The sequence below is a fragment of the Carassius gibelio genome, chromosome B7, assembly GCF_023724105.1.
Source record: "Carassius gibelio isolate Cgi1373 ecotype wild population from Czech Republic chromosome B7, carGib1.2-hapl.c, whole genome shotgun sequence".
NCBI lineage: Eukaryota > Metazoa > Chordata > Actinopteri > Cypriniformes > Cyprinidae > Carassius > Carassius gibelio.
In genome coordinates this window covers 39,773,673-39,792,721 of record NC_068402.1, presented here as the reverse complement: position 1 = coordinate 39,792,721, position 19,049 = coordinate 39,773,673, and the positions used below count along the sequence as shown (strand labels likewise).

General features: G+C 41.9%; 5 protein-coding genes across 7 annotated transcripts in view; 4 read left to right on the top strand and 1 right to left on the bottom strand.

Moving 5' to 3' along the window:
- Positions 1–19,049, top strand: part of LOC127962387 (histone H2B) — a 966,021-nt gene that overhangs the window by 923,730 nt on the left and 23,242 nt on the right. The window lies entirely within an intron of this gene.
- Positions 1–19,049, top strand: part of LOC127962369 (histone H3-like) — a 931,300-nt gene that overhangs the window by 890,457 nt on the left and 21,794 nt on the right. The window lies entirely within an intron of this gene.
- Positions 1–19,049, bottom strand: part of LOC127962389 (histone H2B) — a 157,851-nt gene that overhangs the window by 129,536 nt on the left and 9,266 nt on the right. The gene's annotated exons all lie outside the window — the stretch shown is intronic.
- LOC127962365 (histone H1-like) lies at positions 13,592–14,679 on the top strand. The gene has a single exon (XM_052561940.1). The coding sequence runs from the start codon at positions 13,652–13,654 to the stop codon at positions 14,270–14,272; it is 621 nt and encodes a 206-aa protein (XP_052417900.1). The 5' UTR covers positions 13,592–13,651; the 3' UTR covers positions 14,273–14,679.
- LOC127962378 (histone H2A-like) lies at positions 15,023–16,167 on the top strand. The gene has a single exon (XM_052561951.1). It carries the CDS (start codon positions 15,095–15,097, stop codon positions 15,479–15,481), a length of 387 nt encoding a protein of 128 aa, XP_052417911.1. The 5' UTR covers positions 15,023–15,094; the 3' UTR covers positions 15,482–16,167.

The window sequence follows — 19,049 nt, the reverse complement described above, 5'->3', positions numbered from 1 at the left end:
TCAGAAACCAAATCAGCCCCCGCCAGTACTCTGCTTTTTTTCAGTACTGGGGCATTCTTTAAACTGGCGGCTGTCCTGTTGTAGATTTGGCTTTTTGGGGGGTACTCTAGGTTCGGGCCATTCCCGAGCTCGGAGCCCTTCCCCGGACAGCACGCCAATTACGCATACCATACCTCAGCTAATTATATGTAAGCGTGAACTAGTGAATGAGACCACATACTTGGATGAGGTAGAGAAACTCACATCATGGTGCAAGGACAACTGTCTCTCTCTAGCCCCTTTCACACTGCACGTCGGACCCGGTATATTGCCGGAACATTGCCGGGTCGCCTTCTGTGTGAAAGCAAACACGTCCCGGGATTGATTCCGGCATTGAACCCAGGTTGGGGACCTAGTAACATTGCCGGGTTCAACCTGGGACGAGCACTGTGTGAACAAAAGGCAGATCTAATGCTGTGTCGAAGTGATGAAGCACGTTATCGCGAAACTCTTTTATCGGCTGTTTTGAAGGAAGATCAATGTTTACAACAAAAAATATGTGCAAACTGTAATGAAGCAGGGATCAGTTTGTTCCTCACTTTCCGCGCTGACACCGAGATCGTTCGCCAGCTTAAGTGAAAGTATAACGGGCATAACGTTTTTGACTCGGACATTACACGTCACGCCCTGATGTCACGTGTCGTTACGGGACCGTTACAGTTTGTGTGGGAACACATGCATAAATCCCGGGTTATCACTGGCAGTGTGAAAGTGCATAATCTAGCGACCCAAGAACAATTGCCGGAACACTTTACATGTGTATTTGCCGGAATCGCAGTGTGAAAGGTGCTTCCGAATGTGAGCAAAACTAAAGAACTGATTGTGGACTTCAGGAAGAGACAGCAGCAGCCCTATACTCCTCTTATGATCAGCGGGACCCCCTGTGGAGAGGGTGAGCAAACGAGAGCAAACTTCGGGAGGAAGATGCGTTGTCATTAACCCTTTCTAACACTGAAGTTAGTGCTCTGCTGGGTTCTACCCAGAAAGAGCAGGAGATATTTAAGAGTGGCGAAGAAGCTGAAGCTGAGCCGCTCATTTCTCCTGCTCTGCGTATGGGGAGCTGTTAGAGGTTATGGATCACGCCGCGGCAAAATAAAAATAAATTAATTAATTCAAGCTTCAAGTACCTCGGTGTAAACATCTCAGAGGACCTTACTTGGAGTACTCACATTCAAACACAGGTTAATAAAGCCAGGCAAAGACTGTACCATCCACGACAGCTGAGGAAATTCAGGGTCTCATCAGCAATCCTGAAAACTTTCTATTCAGGGGCTATAGAAAGTGTATTGACTCAGTGTATCTCAGTGTGGTATGGGAACAGCTCCAGTCAAGACTGCAAAGACCAGCAGAGAGTTGTGCACTTAGCTGAGCGCATTTCAGGGTCTGCTCTCCCCTCTCTGCAGGACATCTACCTCAAACGTGTCACGGTAGGAAATCCAGTGTTTCCTCCGTGTCATGTTTTGTGGTTGTTTTTGTACTTACGTTGTCTCCATGTGCTCGTTTAGGTGATTGTCATCACTTGGGTGTTGATTGTCTCGCTCCAGCTGATCTTCATCACACCTCAGCTACTTATACTCACCTCGCTCTCTCTCTGTTGTCAGATCCTCTCTCATGTCTCCGTGTCCTAGTTGGATTACCGTCTTCCGTGTTCGTGTGCTGGATTGGTTTCGTGTTGTCGTCCTCGTGTCAGTGTTCCGGTCTGTTCCTGGTTTCATCCATTGACCTCCTTCACCTGCACCATCGACTTCACCATCCAACTCTTCTCACGCCACCGTAGACCTTCCTTGCCATTGCCAACATTCTGGACTCTCTTTTTAATAAACATCATCTGATTGCCTGCAATTGCTTCCTCCTCTTTTACCTGTCGTTACAAAACGCTGCAGAAACAGAGCTGTTAAAATCATCAAGGACTCTATCCACCCCAGTAACCGTCTGTTCGCTTTGCTGCCATCTGGAAATCGATTCCGTAGCCTGATGGCAAAAGCCGAGAGACGAGTGTGTGTGTAAAGACCTCTAACACTAGCTTGCTCTATTCTTTTTTATTCTTCTGTTTTCTTTGTATTTATTATATTATTTTAAATTCCATACTACTTGTAGTGTGTTAACCTAACTGAGACTTGTTATAGCACTTACATATCTTTGCTCTTTTTGTTGTTTTTGATTGCTTCCACTGTCATTATTTGTAAGTCGCTTTGGATAAAAGCGTCTGCTAAATGAATAAATGTAAATTTAATGTAAATGTAAGAATACAGTGTACTTCCATGCACATTATTTTCCATCTTATATTTAATTATACAGTATACATCTTTTTTAAATATATTTTATTCTTATATTTGTATTGTTTACTCTTATTTCATTCTTTCATAGCTATATATGTATATTTCATCTGTGTTGTATTCTTTAATAATTGCATTGTCCATGGAGTGGACCTGACTCACATTTCACTGCTGGTTATATATGCTCTATATAATTGTGTATATGACGAATACAAATCTTGAATCTTGAATCATGAATATGCAGTCACTTTCGCGTATTCATTAAAGGGGCTAAAGAAAACTATTTTTTAGGGATCACATGCATAGTTATGTCCAATAACAATATAACACGATATAAGAAAAATCAGAGATGGTTTAAATGTCCTATGAAATAACGCTAACCACGTGTTTTAATGTGGTAGAAATTTTGAGTAGATTATTAATTTTTAAAGAGCCACACAGATGGGAAATCAAACATTACCTGTATTACATATGATGTAGCTGTCCATCAGTGTAAATAATGTGCAAAGTAATTCAACCAAAAAGTACACGATTTATAAAGTTATTGGCTTCTAAAGTAAGGAGTCGACTCTGAATCGCTGAAACGAGTCGTTATAGATTTCAAATATTTTGCCCATCTCTATGTACGTCACTAGAACACTTTGCATAATAATCTCCGCCTACCGTCTTAAGAGAAACTGACCTCTGACCTGCACCCCCCCCCCAAACAGACGCTCTGGTTGGTGTGATAGCATCATGTCGACGAGACAGTGTGTTTTTAATTGTAAAGGGAAGTTTGTTTTATTTTCACTGCCAAAGAATGAAGATCAGAAGAACCAATGGCTAAAATTCATTTTTACCACAATACCAGAGCAGTACAACAAATTCCTTTTGCTGTGTTCACAACATTTCACTGATGACTGCTTTTCTAATCTCAGTGAGTTCAAGGCGGGATTTTCAAAGCGTTTGGCCATAAAAGAGTGTTCATTGCCAACTTTATTTGGACCAACAAGCATCTCCGAATCACAACCTGTAAGTATGATTGTGAAGTTATGTGTTTGTTTTTTCTCCAGAGCGTCTTTTCAGTATGTCGCGCTAGCACTATATGTTAATGCTAACGCATTGTTTACCGTGAAGTTGTATGCTCAGTTTGGTTATGTACGTGCTTACATGAGTATGAAAATGTCAGTGTGTGTCATCGTTTTTATTACTTGGATGAATGATAAAAGACGTTTAGATATGATGTTTTTCCCTTACGAAAATTAACCATGGTTTTAGTGTGGTAAAGTGTATTAACCATGGTTCCCTGTCAAGGGAACTTCGAACTGCGTCCTCTGAAGGGACACTATGGGGAACACCTCGTCGTGACCCGTGTCTGAAGCATACTTTGAAAAATGCCAACGTGTTGGCCGGCGACAGCCTCTGACGTCGCTGCCGGCGCGACTATAAATATGCGCCCGTAGGACCCGTCACTTATCTTCTTCGTCTTCATTGACTGTTTTGTTTGAAGCGTGCATCTGATAAACGACCAGAACGGTAAGAGCGATCTATTATTGTTATCATGGCATCCACTAGCAAGGCGTTTAAACAGTGTGTGCATCCATGTCAGCGTTATTTGACACCTGATGACACACACAGTCTTTGCGTCTCTTGTTTGGGCGAAGAGCACGTGCGCGATGTCCTTGAGGGGGCAATCTGGGCACACTGCGAGCGTTTTTCTGTGAAAAAGCTCCGCTCTCGTTTGTCATCTGGATCTCGCGGCTCAGGACTCGCCGTGGCCGAGGCACGGAGGAGAATGAGCTCGTGGGGATCACAGGTGGATCTCGCTGAGGAGTTTAGAGAGGGACTTTTCCTCTCACACTCTCCGGCGGCAAACGAGAGCAAACTTCGGGAGGAAGATGCGTTGTCATTAACCCTTTCTAACACTGAAGTTAGTGCTCTGCTGGGTTCTACCCAGAAAGAGCAGGAGATATTTGAGAGTGGCGAAGAAGCTGAAGCTGAGCCGCTCATTTCTCCTGCTCTGCGTATGGGGAGCTGTTAGATGTTATGGATCACGCCGCGGCAAAATAAAAATAAATTAATTAATAAAATAAATAAAACACAAAAAATAAACTTACCAGGGAAGCGTGCCAGTAAGGTAATGTCGCGAGGTAGCCTCGATGAGCATTATTTATCTGACCATAGCCCGCCAGCCCAGGTGAGACTCCCATTACATGCAGATGTCGAAAAGGAATGGAAGAGGCCATTTTTCTCTCGCACCCATCAGTTTCAGCATACGAGTTATGCTGATATCGATGGCATGCACGAGAAACGCTATGAGAGGATGCCCCCTGTAGAAGAGAGCTATCTCTCAGTGGGGGAACATCCTCTCTAAAATCACCCTCTTTGCCATCTAAGCCCTTCCAGGATACATCCCGCTTAAATGGGAAATCATACGCAGCAACAGAGCCCGAACAACAAAGGGGTCCTGGCCCATCTCGATCTGAGGATCGAAGACGGGCGCAGAAGGCTAGTGTCGCAGCTCATGCTCCTCCCCCGCTTGAGGGCAGGGGCAAGAGGAATCGCGGGTCACGAAGATGTCAGCAGGGTTTGAGGGATGTGATTCAGACTAGGCAGCACTCTCGTCCGGATCGGAGCGATACCTAGGAGTTCGTCCCTTCCTTTTGGATGTTTTTAACTTCTGTTTTATTTATCCCCTGCCTAATTCCCCTGTAGCCACCAGCGCTCCACCTGATTGGGGTTAGGTGGAAAGTTTCTCACATAACAGTCTCCTATCCTGGACCTGTTATGTTTTTGGTTGGTCCTATTTTCATAGTGACCACCTTACTGAGTGACTCACCTTACTACACCTTACCACTTACTGGTCCGGACCAAAAGGGGGCGCCCCGTAAAGTGGGACTCCAGTACAGGAGGGTGGGTGAGTATGTAACCCTTTTTGCTTATGGGTGTTATGTTGCTGGTGGTTATGTCTACTAACAAACTCTGTGAGTTTCCTTTACAGTGCTCAGTTCCAGCCTTGTGCTCTGGCCACGATCACAGGCTTTCGGCAGGCGGCCGTGCCGCGTGGGTTCACCCCCCCAGGGTGCGACACCCACCGCGGAGCGAATTCCGTGTGCGGGAAGCAAGCGCTCTGCGGTTGCTCGTTCCACACCCCAACCGAGGAGCCTGGCTGATCGTCAGAACTGGCACAGCACTGCAGGGAATTTCATGGATATCCGGCCAGGTCACCCTGAGGGGCCGCCTGGCCGCTTGGCACATCCGGGGAGGTGGTAGTTACGGAGTCTGCCTGTATGTACTGTCTCAGGTGATGCTCCCCTCGCTTGAGGGTTGGAGCTTACCTCTCCCGTGCGATCCAGCGTCTCTGCGATGCTTAGGAACCTTTCTGTACACACGCTAAGCCTGTGTACTGTCTCAGAACCACATGGTGGTCAGTGTGCACGTGAACACTTTGCGCACTGTCTCAAATCCACGTAAGTGGTAAGTGTGCACGCAAGGCTCTGCGCACTTTCTAAAATCCTGTACGGTAAGGGTTACACGCTCTGCTTCGTTCCCTTTATTACGATGATTAGCCCCGAGGTTCCGTGGGCTTCATTCAACCAGTGTGTATTTGTCATACACCCAAAGCATCGCTTCCCTCAACATGAGGGGCTGTGTGGACTCCCGCATATTGTGGTTTTTCAGATAGTAGGCTTCACCAGGTCTCTCTGAAAGCGAGCTCCCACATACTGTGGTTGTCAGGTAGCAGGCCTCACCAGGCCTCCCTGGAGATTTAGCTCCCACATGCTGTGCGTTTCCACTAAAAAAACGAGCTCCCATGGTTTGTGGTTGTCAGGTAACTTTTCTGTACACACGCTATGCCTGTGTACTTTCTCAAAACCACATGGTGGTCAGTGTGCACGTTAACGCTTTGCGCACTGTCTGAAATCCACATAAGTGGTAAGTGTGCACGCAAGGCTCTGCGCACTTTCTGGAATCCTGTACGGTAAGGGTTACGCGCTGCGCTTAGTTCCCTTTCTTAAGATGATTAGCCCCGGGGTTCCTTGGGCTTCATCCAACCAGTGTGTATTTGTTATACACCTCAAGCACCGCCCCTCAACATGGGGGGCTGTGTGGGCAATTCTCGCGGTAGTTTAGCAGCGCTCCCCTTTTCAAAAAGGGTCGCCTATGAGCATGCTGCTCGGAGCTCGGAGTCCTCCTCTCATGGGAGACTGAGTTCTCGGATTTTTCATCAGAGCGCTCCAGTACTACATACTGTTTTGAGATGCACTGTGAGAGCAGACATCCTGCTGAGGCAGGGGCTGAGGCTCGGGGAATGGCGCCTTCACACCAAGGTGTTGAAGCAGAGTTAGAGAGGTTGGTCAGACCTGGGTGGATCGGTTTTGCGACTCAAGAGAGTGTCACACTATCCCCTCTGGCTTCCTCTGACTCATCCAGCTCCATTGGGGCTGGACGCCATGGTACAGGCGTGGCCGAGGCTTCATCTGTACGTTCCGTCCTCCAATTGCTCTGCTCCCGGGCCATTCCATCTATGAGCTGCTCTATCAGAGTGCCGCGAGAGCCCCTCCTTTGTGACAGGCAAGACTTGATAATAAACAGTGCTAAGTTCTTAGCCGTATCCCTTTAAAGGAATATTTCGTGATTCCAAGCCTTCAGCTCTACCCCGGGCAGAGGCCCTTCAGGTAAGTTGGGTATGTAGCTTAGGCCTTTGGCCATAAGGGATAATGTCATGGACAGCCGTTGAACCATCCCAGGGGCGACTCCCAGTGAAATAGTAGAGTTGGTACTTAGTGTTTGCCATGATTCTGGCCTGCACTCCCCTCAGCATGGCTGCGTGGGTATACTGTTCCCCATAGTGTCCCTTCAGAGAACGCCAGTAGCGACGTCAGAGGCTGTCGCCAGCCAACACGTTGGCGTTTTTCAAAGTATGCTTCAGACACGGGTCACGACGAGGTGTTCCCCATAGTGTCCCTTCAGAGGACGCAGTTCGAAGTTCCCTCTCAGGGAACCATGGTTACATTCGTAACCTGAGACTTTTTTGTGGTGCATTGATTACTATAAGCAAAACCATGGTTTTACCTATGGTTTTGAAAAACCATGGTTATTTTGTGGTTACTATGATTTCACTACAGTAACCCTGTTTTTGTTTTGTTTGTAACTGAAGTAAAACCATGGTTAATTTTAGTAATGGTTAAACTGTAATGTCTATTCAGTTTTTCGCGTTTGCATGTTGTAGTTACACATTGTTTACCGTGTAGTTGTGGGCTCCGTACATGCGGAACAACCAATCAAAACTGACCATGTCAGTTGACCAATTAGAACACAGTATGCTACCGAAAGGTGGGGTTTAATGAAACTGAATCTTTTGAACAGCTTCGTGTGAACCGTTTGGGGATCTCTGAGAATTAAGGTAATTTTAAAATGATATTTTGACAAAATTACAATGTTTTTTTTTTTTTTTTTTTTTTTTTTTTTACCTGGCATGGATTTAAACCTGAGGTACAGGACTTATAAACAGTGAAAAGAAGCTTAGAATTTTCACCTTACTGGCTCTTTAAATGCATTCACATTAGATCACACATATAATTAGAATAGACAGTGCTGGAGAGTTTTATTTAGTATTGAAATCTGAAAGAATAAATTAATTTACTTCAAACCTGCACACAGTAGATATAAATAAACCACAAATTATTCTATCAGTGTCAGAAATGTACTTTCCCATTATGAGGAACTGATTTTTATTAACCATTTAAACAGAATTTCATATTAGGCCTATGTATATCATCCTTAATGTTTAATTTATTAAATGCTATTGTGAAATTAGAATACATGTAATATGACAACAGACTGTTACCAATTAAACAAGTATTAATTAAGCCTTCAGAGATAGAAGCAGTGTCTGAAGTTTATTTTAGATGTATTTACTGTTTAATGCTGCTCATTTACATAGGATTCCAACTTTATAATGAAATGAGATTAATGATTAATACAACATTGTTAACACAGAAATATGTAATGACAAAATGAAATGATAGGCCTACTTTAATATACTTATGAAAGTAATATCTCCACTCGGTGTCTGTTAGTCTCTGTGTTAATAAAGAAGCCTTTTATTCAATCTAATTGTTCAAGATTTGGATTCATTCAGGAATAACTTCAAGTGTCTGTCTTTAATAATTGGTCACTGTATTGTCTATAATAATGAATCTTTCAAAGACTGATTCATATCAGGATTCAGGAATGATACATCACTCGATGCGCTCACTGTGACTTTGGTTTGATGACGTCAAGAACACATTCACATCTGAGAACAATCCTTACTCATCATGCCACGCAATGTAACTGTTAAAATAATGTAAATATGTAACTTCACATAATTCTGTACATTTGTTTACATGTTTGCATTTAAATAATAAAAACACAATGAGCCTCTACTTGCCCTCTGTTCATTTTCTAACTAGTTGTATTTATATTTAAAAAAAAAAAAAAAAAAAAAAAAAAACATTAAAGCATTAGCATTTTATTTATTATTATTTATTTCTAAGGACATTTAAACCATCTCTGATTTTTCTTATATTGTGTCATAATGTTATTGGACATAATTATGCATGTGATCCCTAAAAAAATTGTGTTCATTAGTGACGCATATTGTATAGCCTCTACAGTAATTAATGTTCCAGATATAATTGTTTGTGCTCTGCTTTAACACTGGGTTTTGTTATTGGCCTAAACTATAAATATTTGACTGAAACTTGTTAATGAAACTTTGTTCATGTGATTGTGAAACGTGATTGGTCAACAGTTTGCCAGAATATACCCCGACCCGTCTATACGTCCATGTTTTATACACTGGATTAAACATACAAGCACAAAAAGACATGAACAGCTTAATTCAGTTTCATTGTTTGGTGCGTACAGTGTGCATGCAGAGAGACATGCATACAAAATTAAATTGTATGTAAAATTGTCATCTCTAAATAATGGTCAGCTATTTCTTACGTGAAACTAAACAGTTGCGAAAGAAATTTAATATGTGGACTTGTCCACACTTATGTTTTCTTTAAAAAAGCACATTTTTCTCTTAATTTTGGCCTTCTGTCCACATTGAGATGGCGTTTCTATCAAGGAAAACTGAGCTATTTGCCGAAAAACATGAGGGCAGTTGCATTTCAGATCAGACAAAATCTTGAGTGTGTGCAACCTGGACACATCAGTGAATAGTGAGCTCTTTTCATAAATAAAATAATCCTGTCAGAAGAACTGCATACAAATGTATCATATTTGTTCTGTGTGTATCATCTGCAGTGAGCTTTTAGGTTTTGCATGTATGATTTTCTTTATTTTTATTTTCTTTATTTTTTTTTTCATTTTTTTTGTCCAAATGTTCCCAAAATGTTTCCAAAATTTGCCACTAAGAAATCTGTGACTTTGTGACATAGGTGTGAATACATTTAAAGCAAACACGTTGCTTATGTTATATAGTGGAACCTCAACACAGTCAAAGAGAAGGGGCAGAAAAACAGATTTTATTTTTTTTAATGTTAAGTGGATGGATTGTCTTAAGTATATATACCTCATCGATGAGATAGAAAGATCGTGGACTCTCCTTAAATAAAAGTGGAAGCAACCTTTAATGTAAAATTGAGAAAATGTCCACAAACATTGTTTTATCTTTATTATGATTTGAATATTATTATCTATAAAAACAGGGATTCCTTGATTCTATTCATTCATTCAATTAATTAATTCAGTACCTTTATGCGCCAAATCAACATGTTTTTTTTTTTTTTTTTTTTTTTTTTTTCGCTTCAGCCAACTCTTTACGAATATCCACCCGACTTCTCTTCTCTGGCACTCATTAATAACTTTCTGTGCCACCAGGTCAAGATTTTTCAGAACATTTTTTTCAATGTTTGCATCCAGACTGCTTTCAAACTCCAATACAAGCTGTTGACAAACAAACAAACAATAAATACAATTAAAAAATAATTTGGGCAAATGTTTACTTTGAACTTAAAATTCGGAAACTATTCACTTACAACAGATGTCGTTTTAAGAGCTGGATATCGCGATAGTATATTTTTTGTATATATATATTTAGTGATGTTTCTTGTATTCTTCCCTCTCATTCCTTGTCCTTGCCATGCAGTCCTGTAAAAGTCGGATATTTGGTGTCTTCTTTGAGCATTCTGTTCTCATTTTCTCCAAGTGGATCCCTAAGCTGTAATCATCTTCTCCTGACTCAGCCCAGACACAAGCACTTATTTATTAACAGTTACAGTGTATGTCCCTTCACTACTTTCATAATATTAGTGAATAATATTGAATCCTGCTGAAAAAAAGATCATTACTCATCTCTCAAACCATCAGAAGTTCATGCTGGTTTAAACTTGTCACGCCAATAACACTTCTACCCTTAACCATGCAGCTCTCTTTACATTCTCCATGCATTTTGACTGTAGCCTGTTCTGATACAGGTGCAACTTGATACTATATACACAATAAGAACAATAACATGTTGATAACTGTATAATAATAATAATAATAATAATAATAATAATAATAATAATAATAATAATATAATAAAACAAGTATAATCAATGACAAAACAATTATAGGAAACACACATTTTAATTACTGTAAATTCCTTTAATATGTATTTCGCAGTCATTCATCTGCACCTTGTTCTTTGATAAAATATTTTACTCAATCCTGTCAGTGTCACCGTGGACTGTCTTACCTGCAGTCCTCACATGGAGTGTGTCAGGACTAAAATATCTATTTTAAGATCATCTAGTTATTTATCACAAAGTGATGCTGGTGGTCTCTGTGGTTTTATTCATGGACATGATGACAGCTGCAGAGTTTCTTGACACCTAAAGATGGCACAGTTATGACACTGCTGTGTCTGTCATCTTATACCTGATGAGTCTTCCAGAGGTACACACCTCATAAAACTCCAACAATGCACAAAAGAACATACCGGTCCGTGTACTATAGGACTTTTTTTGTTTTTTTTTTTGTTGTTTTTTTTGCCCAGAAATGAAATATGGAAAATATGCTTTATGTTTCAAACACTAATGATAGAATAAGCAGACACAGACTAATTTCCAGTATTGAAAAATTTGCTGAAGATGCACAAATAACACTTTTTTTTTTTTTCCAGAACTGGTCAATACCGATTACTCCCAACAATGTGTATATGGAAGACAGGAGAGGTCCAAGCATTGATCCCTGAGGAACCCCGTAATCAGCTGATGTGCTTTGGATACTTCTCTTGCAGGTAACTCTGAATGATCTACCTGTGAGGTAATATTCAAACCAGTGAAGTGGAGATCCTGTGAAACACAGTGAGGAGATTGTGGAGAGAAGGGTCCAGCAGAATGAGATCTGATGATTTTGAGTCAGATTTCACATTCAGCAGAGCTTCTGACAACAAGGCAGTCTCTCTTGAGAAGCTGATTATCATCTAGATGTCTGTGAAAGGTTAGATGTTACCAAGGTTTACATAAACTCATGCATGGTTTTTGCTGAACAAGAGTTCAATGTGCTGACAAATTTAAAGCTGTGTGACTGTTACATCTCCAAGGCTATGAAGGGTGTAAGAGATGCTTTAGCATAAAATAAATAAACCCCAGGTCCTTTAACCCTTGTGATGCAAAAAAGATCTACAAGGACAAATGTGTTCCAATAAAGAGAAAGGAGATTTATAACATAACAGGTAATGTAAAAACAGTTTCAACCAATTGGGCGACATTACAAAAAAAAAAAAATAATAATAATAATAATAATAAAAGAAAATAAATGCAAAATTTAACCTCACTCTAATAGATACATATACATAGATAGCTAGATATACAAATGAGATTAGTAACTTTAGTAACTCACAGAGAAAGAGAAGGAAACATGACATATCTGTATGGGGTGGAGAAATTACTTTTACTTTCACATGTAATAAAGATTCACTGCACTTTACAGGAACAGCCCGGAGGAGTATATCATCTTTTCAATTATACACAAAGCTAGGTGTGTGTCAAGGAAAAGAAGCCTTAGACCGCACGTCTAAACATGTATTTGAACATGATTATACTCACCGAGTGATTACATAACACAATCTCTCTAAATAAAGATTTAATCCATCTGTCGAGATGTGTTTGTGTGTGTGTGTATGAGAAAGAGTGAGTGATTATTTTAACACTTTGTGGTGGTCAATAACCAGGAAAACAGCAGCTTTATTAACAAAATGATAAATAAACACACCAAATAAATAAATTAAATATTGTTATATTTTATATGATCATTGATCCCTCTTTCAGAAGTAATCTTTGCACAACTCCAGCACTGAAATGACCCTCGTTTGTGAGGCAGACTGGTGTAAAATGTTATGTATAATGTCTTTGATTTCAATATTTACTATAGTAAAACAAAATGACCAATATTACAGTCACACTTCATGTCTTCATCATGCAGTGATGTCTGTTTCTCTTGCCTCAACACTGATCCACTTCCTAAATTACAACAAACAGTCATAGACATATATTGGTCATATATAATAAATGACTTTATTACAAATTAATATTTAATATTGGGTAAGTGGTCAAAATACAGTAAGAAAAAGATCTGCGTGGTGTTTCTTAAAGGATGGAGTCTTTCCATGTGACGGAAACGATTTAAGAAAAATAACCTTCTTACAGCTCACTTTATACATCAGTCATTAAGATGCATTTACCGAAAGAATACATAAGTGATCAGATATACATTATTATAACAATTGTTGTTGTTAATGTAATGAAAAATATCTCTCATATTAGTATTTCATGTAGTCTATCGGCTAAATAAAGGATGAGGAGCCCCGGACCTGTGTGTGCTTCAAGCTGCACAAAACTAAAGCTGTATCAAACACTGCACATCACACTCACTGATGCTTCTTCAATTAAACCACTCTCGAACTGTTTCTGAAACACACAGAGGACTATTTCGGTCTTTCTTCAACCTTTAACACTTAAATAAAGCATTAGATTTACACTCGGCTCTGTTCCGTGGCTGATGCTCGCCTCGAGTTTGATCTGACCGGGGCGAAACCAACATTTCCTCGCCGCGGGTTTTAGTCTCCACAGAAAGCCAAGGACCTCTGCTTGATGCTGACTTTGTTTCTACTGCGCTAAACTATTTTAACACTCGAGTTTTGCCCCTAAATGTAGGAGAAGAAAACACAAGCGCGAGCGGCTCTCGGAGGCGCGCAGACAGCGAGCGGGCGGGTTGAGTCTATAAGGTTCTCATGTGTTGTTTAAGAGCGCGGCGCTGCTCGAGCGACACTCATTGAACTCAGTGTTTGAAAGACTGTGATTCCGCTCCGAGAAATGGCAGAAACCGCTCCAGCAGCCGCCGCTCCGCCGGCCAAAGCGCCCAAGAAGAAGTCCGCCGCCAAAGCCAAGAAAGCAGGTCCCGGCGTCAGTGAGCTGATCCTCAAAGCCGTGTCCGCGTCCAAGGAGAGGAGCGGAGTGTCCCTCGCCGCCCTGAAGAAAGCTCTCGCCGCCGGCGGATACGACGTGGAGAAGAACAACTCCCGCGTCAAGCTCGCCCTCAAGAGCCTGGTGACTAAAGGCGCCCTGCTGCAGGTCAAAGGGACCGGCGCCTCCGGCTCCTTCAAGATCAGCAAGAAGCAGACCGAGACCAAGAAGAAAGCGGCTCCTAAAGCCAAGAAGCCCGCGGCCAAGAAACCCGCTGTTGCCAAGAAGCCCAAGAGCGCAGCTGCAAAGAAGCCCGCCGCTAAGAAATCCCCCAAGAAGGCCAAGAAACCCGCCGCCGCTAAGAAGGCCACAAAGAGCCCCAAGAAGGCGACGAAGAGCCCCAAGAAAGCGAAGAAGCCCGCGGCGCCCAAAAAAGCAGCCAAGAGCCCCAAAAAGGCCAAGACCGCCAAACCCAAGACGGCAAAGCCTAAAGCTGCCAAGCCTAAAAAGGCAGCTCCCAAGAAGAAATAAATCTCTTCTGTTTTCTTCCCCAACGGCTCTTTTCAGAGCCACCCACAAACTCTGAAGAAAGAGCAAAAAGAAAGGCCTGCACTAGCCTTTCAAAAAATTGTGTATACTTGTCTGTTTTTTTAATACTTATTTTACAATATAACAATACCAATAGGCCCTTTTAACACTAGCTGGCTCTGATTATTATTATTTTTTTTCTTAGCGTTAAAATAAAAATGTAAAATAAATAAATTACCTTTCTATATGTACTGTGTTAAGATAACTGAGACGTATGTCATTCCTCTTTTGATGATTTTGATTGCTTCCATTCTCTTCTTTTGTAAGTCAAATTGGATAAAAGCATCTGCTAAATGCAAATGTAAGTAATTATTATAAGACTGCATCTGAGTCTACATGACTGGAAATGTTTTACATGTTGACTGCATTTAGAAAAAAAGTTATTTACGTTTATTAATATATTAATTTATTAATGGATCAGCAATCTCAATTTAATTAAGTTGGAAAACAAAATAATTTTTTTTTGCACACACACACACACACACACACACACACACACACACACACACACACACACACATATATATATATATATATATGTGTGCAAAAAAAAATATATTGTTTTGAAATGCTGTACAGTCCGCGCGCAGATGTGGAGGCGTGGCTTTGTCGGTGGATGTTGGAGGGAAGTTCAGTGATTTGTTTAAAATCTTACAAGGTCTAAACCAATGGGCGACTGTCACGCGCTTTTAAAAGCAGAACAACGGACATCATTAAGTTATTATTTCTTTTCTTTACTAAAGTTCAAGTATCTTGTAATCGAAGATGAGCGGAAGAGGCAAAACCGGTGGCAAAGCGAGAGCGAAGGCCAAGACTCGCTCCTCCAGAGCAGGGCTGCAGTTCCCCGTCGGTCGTGTTCACAGACTTCTCCGTAAAGGGAACTACGCAGAGCGCGTCGGTGCCGGAGCTCCCGTCTATCTGGCGGCTGTGCTCGAGTATCTGACCGCTGAGATCCTAGAGTTGGCTGGAAACGCCGCGAGAGACAACAAGAAGACCCGAATCATTCCCCGTCACCTGCAGCTGGCGGTGCGCAATGATGAGGAGCTCAACAAACTCTTGGGTCGAGTGACCATCGCTCAGGGCGGCGTGCTGCCCAACATCCAGGCCGTGCTGCTGCCCAAGAAGACCGAGAAACCCGCCAAAGCCAAGTAAACCAGAGTCCGCTCTGCTTCTCCAACACAAAGGCTCTTTTAAGAGCCACTCACTTCATCTGACAGAGAGCGATTTACTTTCGTTTTCGTTCATGATACACCATGCAGACTACTTGAAATAAATATATATACGTTCACTTACGTCCTTGATTGTTTTAATTGGACGTTTATCAAACGTGAATGGTGTAAATCCAATTTATTTTGCTAGTGTGTCAAAGGTTCTGGAAATAATCATGCAAGGTGTTTATCTTGATAATAGTCAGCTTGGCTTGAAGTCTATGAAGGAAGGTGTAGAACTGTACAAAAGTCATAACTAGATGTATCGATGCTTTTGATCGCTCGTCAAAATTAAGTATTAAAAATATAATAAAATATATAAAAAAAGACTGTTATATTGTAAAAAATTTTATACTGCTGCCTTGTGGTTAGGTTTAAAAGAGAGTTCCGTGAAAGTTTCAGGATGCTTACAATGACTGTGTGAGGATCCTGCTGAAAACACAAGATGGAGCAGAGTATGTGATCTGTTGTGTAAGGATAAAGTACGATGCTTTCAGGCTTTAATTATACATTTATTCTCTGTTGGATGATTCACAGAATGCTATTATGATGCTGTTGTCAAAACTTAAATCATTTACCAATGAGAAAGTGTTTTTTATTTTATTGTAACCGTATTTTATGTTTTGCTGAGAGACCTTGATTCTGAAAATAAAGTTGAATTAATATATAAATGAATGATGCGTAAAGTACTAAACAGAAACAAAGCATTTTGAGCGGGAAACACAGACAGCCCCGTTTGAACACAGAAGCGGCGCAGTCATTGGCTAGCAGTCATGGGCAGAGGTCACACATCAGCCAATCACAAGCCTCTGCACCCTACTGACGCCATAAGCTCGTGACCGTATGATGCTTTAAAACCAGACGCATGAGACAAAAGAGCATTTTCTACGTGCTCAGAACGGAGAGAGAAGTTGATCGCAGCGATGGCAAGAACCAAGCAGACCGCTCGTAAATCCACCGGTGGCAAAGCCCCGAGGAAGCAACTCGCTACTAAAGCCGCCCGGAAGAGCGCCCCAGCCACCGGCGGCGTCAAGAAGCCCCACCGTTACAGGCCCGGGACCGTGGCTCTCCGAGAGATCCGCCGCTATCAGAAGTCCACCGAGCTGCTGATCCGCAAACTGCCTTTCCAGCGTCTGGTGCGAGAGATCGCTCAGGATTTCAAGACGGACCTGCGCTTCCAGAGCTCCGCTGTCATGGCCCTGCAGGAGTCCAGCGAGGCTTATCTGGTCGGTCTGTTCGAGGACACCAACCTGTGCGCCATCCACGCCAAGAGAGTCACCATCATGCCCAAAGACATCCAGCTGGCCCGCCGCATCCGCGGAGAGCGCGCTTAAACCCGCCGCTGACAAACACCCCAAAGGCTCTTTTAAGAGCCACACACACCGCACTGAACGAGACCGTTTCCACTGTAATGATGCTTATACCAAAAAGAACCGATAGGAAGTAATACTGCTTTCATAGTTTCATATTTCCTGAGTTTTATTAATTCTAATATCTCATTACTACAACAACGATGATCTGCAAGTCAAAGCATCTGACAAATACATGAATGTGTAAATATGATCTTTTTAATATGTGACCTAACACTGAAAGTAGGGACACAAGTCGGTTCTGGGGGATTTTGAGTTATTCACAGATTCTAAAAGTGTAATCTCCAAGCTTTCCAACGATGGAAATCTGATAATATTTGGAGAAGTTGTGGCCATTTGAAGGTAGGCACTCGAATCTCAAAATGGTGAAAAATGGCCTCTAAACATTGTGCAGTTCTCATCTGCTGGGATTGACAATAGGGCTCATTTACATCTCATTTAGATAAGCCGTACCCCCTGTAAAGCTGCATGCTTGCATAGCAACGACACACACAATGGGAAAAATCCCACTGCATACTACTAATAATAAAGGAGAATGTGCATTGTAAATGTCAGTAATTTATCTTTTTTGACTTTTATAAAAACGATTTAGAGGCTGAAATATGTGAGGACTTTTTGAACAGGATTCTGTGATAACCGTGATCATTTTGGTCATTATAATCATGAAATAAAATTTTCATGCCATTTCATCTCTAGTTATGATCAACTATGATAAACTAAAATCAACTATAATTATATGTTTTTATAGTATAATATGCAAAGTACAATTTTCTATAATAAAATGTTTTATCTCTGATTCTGTTCTTTTCTCTGACAGATTACCTCACGTGGGAAACACTTAACGCAACACGTAAATGCAAGTAACTAATGTAAATCATGCATAGTCCACGAATATGGAGCCAGAAGAGTCTCAATAAAGATAAATGCACACACTACAGTCACATATGCACACATAGGATTCATACATGCACACACATAATTCATAAATACACACACAGGATACACAAATGCACAAAAAATTCACAAATGCACACACAAAATTTAAAAAGCACAGAAGATTCACAAATGCATACAAAATTCAGAAATGCACACAAAAATCAGAAATACACACACAATTTAGAAATGCAAACAACATTTACAAATGCACTCAAGATTCACAAATGCACAGGACAAGATTCAGAAATGTATTTCTGATGCACACACACATATATCTTGATTTACAAACTGCTTGCGGTCTGTGAACTTCACTGCATTTGTGTGTGAATTTTGAGACTCCCTTGACTTGGCTCGACACACAAATGCCTTTTTTTAAACAGGGAATGATCTGCAACCAATCAGATATCTCCCTTGTTTTAGCCAATCACAAGAATGCACCCCACGTGGGGGATTGTTTACTTATAAGCCAATCAGCGAACGACTCACTTTCCTCACGCAGCGAACGACTCACTTTCCTCAGCGAACGACTCACTTACCTCACACAGCCGGCGACTCACTTTGCGCAGCCAGCGACCCACTTTGCGCAGCGAACGACTCACTTTCCTCACGAGTCACGCAGCGAACGACTCACTTTCCTCACCCAGCGAGCGACTCACTTTCCTCACGAGTCACGCAGCGAACGACTCACTTTCCTCAGCGAACGATTCACTTTCCTCACGAGTCACGCAGCGAACGACTCACTTTCCTCACCCAGCGAGCGACTCACTTTCCTCAGCGAACGATTCACTTTCCTCACGAGTCACGCAGCGAACGACTCACTTTCCTCACCCAGCGAGCGACTCACTTTCCTCACGAGTCACGCAGCGAACGACTCACTTTCCTCAGCGAACGATTCACTTTCCTCACGAGTCACGCAGCGAACGACTCACTTTCCTCACCCAGCGAGCGACTCACTTTCCTCAGCGAACGATTCACTTTCCTCACGAGTCACGCAGCGAACAACTCACTTTCCTCACCCAGCGAGCGACTCACTTTCCTCACGAGTCACGCAGCGAACGACTCACTTTCCTCAGCGAACGATTCACTTTCCTCACGAGTCACGCAGCGAACGACTCACTTTCCTCACCCAGCGAGCGACTCACTTTCCTCAGCGAACGATTCACTTTCCTCACGAGTCACGCAGCGAACGACTCACTTTCCTCACCC